Source organism: Maylandia zebra, linkage group LG7, assembly GCF_041146795.1.
Source record: "Maylandia zebra isolate NMK-2024a linkage group LG7, Mzebra_GT3a, whole genome shotgun sequence".
NCBI lineage: Eukaryota > Metazoa > Chordata > Actinopteri > Cichliformes > Cichlidae > Maylandia > Maylandia zebra.
The window spans coordinates 44,077,218-44,085,442 of record NC_135173.1 but is presented as its reverse complement, the minus strand read 5'-3'; the positions used below and the strand labels follow the sequence as shown (position 1 = coordinate 44,085,442).

The window sequence follows — 8,225 nt, the reverse complement described above, 5'->3', positions numbered from 1 at the left end:
GGCTCGATGCCATTTGAAATTTTGTAAACATGCTAGCTTTTCCACAAAATGAAGAACCTACAAAAATTTTTAAAAAAGAATTAAAAAAAAGACCCTTTCTTTTTTTTTAATTAAATGTTACTGGCATAAATGATCTCTTGTCAGGAACACTCAAAGTGTCACTTCCTCTTACTCTTGACACCAGAGAGAAGCTGTTGCTGCTTTGATTGCAGTCTAGCTGATGCCTTAACTATGACCTTTCTCTTTTTCATGCACACACACTGAGCTAAAACAGAAACCACTGCTGTATCTGAACTGTTACATGTATTGAAAAAGGAGATTTTAATTGCCGCGTTCATAGATTCTGCAAACACCAGTTTCTTATCACTGCTTTCACTATGCAGCTTTTCCAGTAACAATGATGTACTTTCTCTAAAAGAATTTTGAAAAAACATATTGCACAGTAATGAAAGTGACAAACAAGACAACAAAGAATACAAAATTATAATTTGTTGCACGTCTATAACTTCCCAAGCATCACTTTGAATACACATCATCATGCAGTACATACATTCTGCAGCATATCTGGGCTTATAAAAAATCTAAATGCCTATCTCTCTCTCTCTCGCTCTCTCTCTCTCACACACACACACACACACACACACACACACACACACACACACACACACACACACACACACACACAAAACTCTTGCCTCATTTGTTAAAAATCTAACTCATGTACAGTGTTTTTTTTTTGGTCACAATATTATTTTTAAACTCAGTACTTTGCAGGTTGTACTTGAAGCTTTCGAACTCCTTCATTCCCAACCGTTTGCCTGAGCACGGGGCAGTGTCCTGGGCTGGCCGTGACCAGCACCCTGCAACCTGTTCGTTCACTTAGAAACTTCCTTAATGAGTCGTCGAAATATTGGTTTCCTTCTTTGTAGCTGTCCAACAAAAGCAGAGCCTTGCCAGATGTGATTAAAAGAGTTCTCAACTTTTCTGTTGATATATTTTTGGTGAGTGAAAGCTGAGTTGTTATCTCCTGAAACAAGTCGTCTTTCACGGAGCTGCAGTCAACATATAAGAGAAAATGAAGTGCGCTGAGGTCGAGGAAGTTGGAAAGGGAATCTGTGGGCCATTCAGTCCAGGATGAGATCAGGATGTGGGCTACAGTTGTTTTCCCGCTTCCGGGAAGTCCCTCAAGGAAAAATGTCTCACCAGGACCCGGGAGTAAAGCAGGAAGATTCACAGGGTGGCCTTCACTGAAAATAAAAAAAGCAAAGTCGAGATTGTGAAGTCAACAAAACCCCAAACAAATTTAGAGCATGGTGTGGCTGTGAGGTTTAAGTTCTTTTTCGAGATCCTGGGCTTATTACAGATTACTTTTACTTTACCTCACAGTGACTTCTGCATAACAACGTTTGCATTTAAAAACTTTACTGCGATACATCGTCATGTACTGTAGCTATCAGTGCATTCAAAAAATGTTCTTGAGCTGAGCTTCACAAGCTCGCTCACTGATTTCGCAACTGCTGCCTTGGATAAACCGATAGCCATGACAATGTCAGTCAACTATCATAAATTAGCATTAAATAGGCAGAAGTACTGTTCGCAAACACAAATGTAGGAACAAAAAAAAGAAAACAAAAGCCTTGCCATGCCATGGTCATTCCCTTTTGTGTATTATAAAAAGTTTTTAGCTGTCACAGGAACTGTGTTTAAACCCAGCATTATATAGTTTCATTAAGTTAAATCTGTAAGTAATCGAAGGCTGTGGCTGAATATACAACACAAATTTAGTTGAAGTCCACACAGTAAATTAATTGTGACCATAAACTTGTCTTTATGAGTGACTTATGTATGTATATATACGTATATATTGTACTATTCTTAGTTAGTGTATTGTCTGTCTTGTCTTAATGTTGGTTTATAATGGAGCACTGTAACAAAAAATAATTTCCCCCAGGGATCAATAAAGTATTCTGATTCTGATTAATAACCCCTAAAAATACAATAACCTCATTATTTTTTAAATGTGCTATCCATTACTGTAGATTCATAGAGGATGGTGTTACTGCTAACAAGGACCACTACCTAATAGAACACTAATTGAGATGACTTCATGTAGCACGCCACACACAGCTCTGCACAATGCTGGGTGGTTGCAAGTAAACGAAAAGAGGATTCATTCAAGGCGATTTTCTGGAAAGAAGAACAATTTTTTTTTTAAGGCTGCGTGTACGGGAAATGATATCGGATAAATGCATAGTCGTCTATTTCCCAATCATTTTGGACGCATGTATTTATGACTCACTTGTTTTGCAGTCTGCGAGGCAGCTCCTCCGCACTGAAAGTGGTGCATTGATTCCTTCGCTCTGCACTGAGAAAGCTTTCTGAGTAATGCGTTTTCACATTCAACCCCAGATTTTCCTCAACGTCGCCTGGAGACAAAAAGAAGTCCAGTCAGTCATTTGCTGAAGATGTAAAATATCCTGCAGGTCTTTCTTTTCAGATAATCTTTCAGTGGCACATAAATCCTGTAAACTATATTTCTCAACTTGATAAGCTACCTACCTTCATTACAAGGAGCTATCTCGTTCTCATAGTTGTCGTCATAACTTCTCAGACCTGACAGGACGGAACAGCATTGTTAGAAATATGACAACACGGAGGACAGTAAGATAAAAAGAAAAACACTGAAGAACTCAGTTTTATTTATAACCAGTGTAGAAATTCAACAGCAAAACAGCAATAAAAACATAACCACTGAACTCACGGGAAGCAGCGGTAGAAGCAGGTCTTTCCAGGAGGTTCCTGGTGCTGTGAGTGCTGTGATTGTGGGACCCTGTAACAAAAAAGTGCACTTTAATGCAACGTACTGGTACAGCAGGTGATGTAGTCTTTAAGCACTGATACACTGAATGTATGGAGGTTGTTGGGTTTGTTTTGTTTTGAATTATACATTCTTTAATTGATCTTATATTTGCTAAAATAGGTACGTATATTTATACCTATATCTCTGTATTTCTCTATATTTTTGTATCGATATGTCTGTTTCTACACTTTATTTTAAATCAGTGCTTGGTGCAATGGCAGATATGATCACTCAATTTCCCTCTGGGATTAATAAAGTCTCTGTGATTCTGATTCTAATATTTTGGCTTTGAAGTTTCAATTATTCCTCAAAATGTCCAATATTATCATATGCTCTTGAAAGCACCACAATAAAGATCCATGCCTTCCTGATAACTGTGTGACAGTTTCCTGATCTATCTGTAAGTAAAACGTCATTTTTACACATTCATATGTGAAAATATGTTTAATAAGTTTTCCAGTGAACTTGAGTGAGGTGTGTGAACAATAATATAAACTCGTGCTGAAAAAATCACCCATGCGTTTACAATTAGCTTTGAATTCCCCTTGTAGATAAACCAAAACCACACTGGGTGTTTCCCACAATCTAGCCGGTCTGGTCTGATAGTTGCGAAACGCAGTAGAATGTAAAAAGCTAAGTCATGGTCACACGAAAAAGAAAAAAAAAAACACTGCAGGTCACATGCTAAAGAATTTCCAGCAAAGTTTTGTTCAAATCACAAGCATTATAGAACAAATCGGACAAGAACCTCCTGAAACGTTCACAGATGCTTCCTCTTTTACATGACCTACAGTGTCACCAGTGTTCCCGGGAGTATGCATGTGTTGTTTTCTTTTGTTTTTTTCCCAGTCAGAGCTGCGCAGCCTTTGACACAGGAAAGATACGTTTTGCAGTGCTGAGTAATGAATTCAGATTGTCTGTGAGCTGTTTGGCACAAGACCAACAACAAAGTTTTGGTTTTTCTTGGGCATTAAAGTTAAAATCATTTAGCCGATGTCAGCTCTGTCGTTGCACATTTTATGCAGTTTTACTGAATGTTTAAAATGAAACCAGAGCGAGCATTTGCAGCGAGGTGTTAAATACTTTGTCTGTTTTTGTGGCAAAGGGAAATGCAGGTTTGCATTAAGATCACCTACATGTTGTATTACAGGTTTTGCAAGATGACTGGCTTTCATTTTGAATTTGTTTCTTAAATATCTTGCAAAGTATCCATTGTTTGAGATAACTGTTTTTATCTAAGCCCATTATTCAAGATAACTGCTGCTATCTGTGGTATTTTAACACCTCACTAAATTGTTACCCATCATTTTGTTTGAAACCAACATTTCTGTCTGCAGCACGACACAGGATATGTAAGCATTCCTGTCTGTGCTGAACTGAGGGACTGATTGGTTACCTTTTCGTCGTCGATAGGTGACCACTCCGACAGAGACGAATGCCACTATCACTGCTATGCACAGTATAATGATGACAGCATCACTTTTTGCAGGACTAAGTGGTATTTCATCTGTGAAAAGAGTCAAAACATTGTGGGATTAGTATTTCATGGTAATATCTATGCTTTAGCAATTTTAGCCGCTCTGGAAATAACCAAACATACCAAAGGCATATAACCACAAACTTCCCCTTTGCTGGTCAAGGACAAAACCTTATGGCAGCTATAGTGCCTCGTTATGCTGGTGCAATGGCAGATATGATCACATAAAAATATCTTCTTTCACATATTTTATGTATTTATTTATTTGTTCTTGTATTAAAAATACATTTCTCTTACTCTAGCATTGAACATTTTATATGTATAAGAAATGAATTAAAATATATTTCTCATTTCCCTCAACAGGATCATCATTAAACCCTTTTGTGTTTATCATTACAATATGACTTACAATAAAGCTTCCTGTGGGAAATACCGCATGGGAAAATGTGGCTAGTTTTTCATCAAAGAAATAAATATGACACACGCAAAGCAAATTAAAAGTGAAACGGTTTCGATACGTGTTATGATTAAATATATATTTTTTCCATATTGGTGTGAAAACAATGAGCACCCTACATGCAGACACGGAAAAGTCTCACATTTGAAGATTTGCTACGCACCTACATCCACACACCAGACACACACCACCCACACACCACCCACCGGCTTCACAGAAACACATGGGAGGGTCTTTGAATTCCAGGAAAGCGGTGGAAAAAGTGGGGGAATCATATCTACATATCTAAGTCTCTGCAGTTTGATGTAGGGTGGGGATAAAAGCCAACATGTACAAATCAAAATTCTAATCATAACAGGAAGTTGGTGATGACAGGAACACAGGTTATGAGAACATATTTCCTGTGGTAGCTTTGAACATTTAGAGCTTCACTTAAACTTTAGTGTCGTCTGCTCTTTTGGGGACTGTTTAAAAAAAATCTATTTCACTTTCTGATCAGTTAAACAGGCACAGTATGTAATGTTGGAGCCTTTTCTCTCCTTTTTTTTAAAGGAGGCACACAGTACAGCTGGATGATTCCCACCTGGAAAAGCTGGGATTATGTTACATCCCCCTTCCTGTTAAATATTGTGAGTATTGTTTTGGAAGAAATCCACTTCTGCAACGCCTTCCTGAAAGGAAGCCCTCCTTTTGATCTCAAAGGCACAGCTATAAGCTGCATCTAACTCTCATGCACACGCAGGAGGACATGTAAATACCATGTACCATTTCAAGACTGGAAACGAACGCTTACCTGGAATATAAATTGTTGCAGAGCTGCCGTCTTTTGTAAATTTACAGGTGTAGTTGTTTTTTTCTGATGAGCTGACTTTTATCTGGCTGGTGATTCTAAAAATCTGGTCTGGTGTTGATTCAGCAGTGGTGTTGGGATTGAGTGTCTTCAGGTTTCCATTCTGCCATTCAACCGTTGACTTAGGGTATCCCTCAGACTGGCAGGTTATCAGGACCTCATCACCTGTTGCTGCCCTCTCAATGTGTTTGGTCACTGATTTATAAGATGCTAGGGAAGAAAATGACGTTCTATTGTAACGCAAGATTGATAACAGCATGTGCTGAGTTTGTCAAAGATTGTTTTCTTTTTTCTTTTCTCTCTTTTTTTTTTTTTTTTTTACAAAATTGACTAATAGTGGTCTTTATTTCATTTTCAGTTTGAGTGAAACTTTAACTGGCCAGAAATGACCATGCGCTTTGGCAGTTACGAGACCATTCCCAGAACAATGCTTGTGAAATCTTCAGAAAAGAAAAGTAACAGGCCTACACTGCAACACATGTACTTCTCACCTTCAACAGACAAGGCTATAGTTTTATAGTCGGCTCCATCCGCTGAATGAACCACACACTGGTACTTCCCGGCGTCACTGATTCTAAGACTGGACATCTGTAAAGTGACAAAAGAACAAGAGTCCTCTGTTATGCCCTCTTAAAGAAACCAAAATGGAAAACTTTTCAGCTCTATCCCTCCCTCTGCCTCTCTTATTAGGGTTTTATTCTGTACTATAATATAAAAAATTTAACAGACTTAGTCATTTTATGAGTATACACCCCTGTAAAGTTCCAGTAAAGTTATCCTGTGGCACTTTCTAGGGAATTTAAACCTGTTGAGAGTAATTTTTAAAAAGATGAAGAAAAGCTGGCAAGTTTAAACAAGCTTAATACTCGGAGTAAAGTTAGTAGGAATTAAGTGGTAAGCCGTCCAACATGTGTTATGTAAGTCTGAGTAGCTCAGTGCCAGGAATTACCTTCAGCTTAGCCCAGCCTTCCGCCAGCTCCTCGGTCAGAAGCTGCACTCGTCCCCGATACTTTGGAGATTCCGAGCGCGGCACGCCATTATCCAGCCGGATCACGTCCTGAACGGAGTCAGAGTTGATCCAGTGCCAGGTCACGTTCAGGTCAGGATGAGGATAGGAGGGTTTAGGGTTGAACTTGCAGCCCATCACGACACTTTCTCCAAACTCTGACGTATACATGCTTTGCTCTGCCTCAACAGTGAATAAGACTGCACGGAAATGACACAAAATAATGCCAAGATGAAGGTAAACACTCCAGTCTTAAAATGTTTACAAGCATCTTATACTTTTTACATAATCTCACTCTGCAGCTGTAAGTGCCTCACGTGTCAAATATGTAGTTATTGTTCTGACTTTGCTTCTACATATCCAAAAAATGTATTTACCACCCACCTGAGAGAGAGGGCTGAAATAACACTTGTAAAACTATAATAAGGGCCCAGTCCATTGAGATCTGAGGATGAAAAAAGGGATTATTACCAGATGCTGAGATTCTTTAGTGATGAAACATGAGTCACTTTACCGAAGAAAACCAGATGTGCAGTGTGACCTTGTTTGCCTCTTAATTTGGCAAAAAGCTGTGTGACACTATATCACATGGTAATCCCAATCTAGCATGACTCAGCTCCAAAGAAGTACTTCCCTCTTCTTTATCTTTTATAACAGGAAAAAATAACACAGGGAAGTTTTTGTTTTGACACTGAAGCCATGCCAGCACACTTCAACCGCACCATCCTCACATAACAGCCCACCTCTCTACATAAAACATCTTTCCACCACGCCATTATATCTGGAAGTGTAGCTGTACCAGGCTTCTATGGAAAAAATATAACTTAACAGCAACTGCAAATGTGTACAAGAGCATCTTTGTTTGCTTACACAGTAAGCAACTTTGATAGGTGAGTAAGTAGGATATAAATAGACATTTTCTCCGGGATTTCCTCCCCAAGTGGAAAGACAACTACAGTTCTGCAGAACTCTGATTGTTAAGATCTGTCATCTGTTTGGTTAACCATAGTCTTATCTGATACGTGATAGTAAGGGAGTTTTAGAGTACGTGTATGCATACACAGATAAATCAGATGAGTCGAAACAGAATCCAAAGACAAAAATAAATGTTAACGTCAAAAATAGATGGCCCGTGTAAAAACAGAAAAAATGTACATGGCTCATTTGTACATGCAAAAAGATACAGAACATAGAATATCTTTACATTATTATTTTTTATCATTATTAATATTGTTATTATTGATGGTGTTGCTCTAGTGTTAAAAATATATATGTGTATATATATATAAATTTTTGAGTTGTCCTAAATAAATAATATGTCCTCTTACCTGTAGGTCATTCAAAAACAGCCAGCTGTGTTCTCATTAGTTATTTCCTTCTTCCTTGAGCTCTAAATGTGATCTGAACTCCCTCCGTCAGTCCCTTCGAACAGTTAAGGCAGGAGAAGTGGCCACGCCTCCTTCCTTTACTGTACTCAGCTCAACTTCTTTATGAAATTACGGCGTGTTTTTTCGTGGAAAGCTTAGACGGCTCGAAATTAACTCTCCGCTGCTCACACGGAAGCTGACTTGTGAT

At 38.5% G+C, this 8,225-nt stretch overlaps 1 protein-coding gene across 1 annotated transcript; it reads right to left on the bottom strand.

Annotated features, from left to right (window-relative positions):
• Window positions 1-297: 297 nt before the first annotated feature.
• LOC101468120 (coxsackievirus and adenovirus receptor homolog) lies at window positions 298-8,225 on the bottom strand. The gene is made up of 10 exons (XM_004538583.6): window positions 7,979-8,225; window positions 7,035-7,095; window positions 6,594-6,850; window positions 6,136-6,232; window positions 5,588-5,854; window positions 4,257-4,367; window positions 2,762-2,830; window positions 2,560-2,613; window positions 2,300-2,426; window positions 298-1,247 (listed from the first exon to the last, which is right to left on the bottom strand). Exons 2-10 carry the CDS (start codon window positions 7,087-7,089, stop codon window positions 761-763), a joined length of 1,524 nt encoding a protein of 507 aa, XP_004538640.5. The 5' UTR covers window positions 7,090-7,095; window positions 7,979-8,225; the 3' UTR covers window positions 298-760.

Coding starts and splice junctions, on each gene's coding strand:
- LOC101468120 (XM_004538583.6), bottom strand. CDS start 7,089: ATGGACTGGGCCCTTATTATAGTTTTACAAGTGTTATTTCAGCCCTCT. Junction 4,368..5,587: donor TGCAACAATTTATATTCCAG/GTAAGCGTTCGT, acceptor CTCTTTTCACAG/ATGAAATACCACTTAGTCCT. Junction 1,248..2,299: donor CCTCGCAGACTGCAAAACAA/GTGAGTCATAAA, acceptor TTTTATTTTCAG/TGAAGGCCACCCTGTGAATC.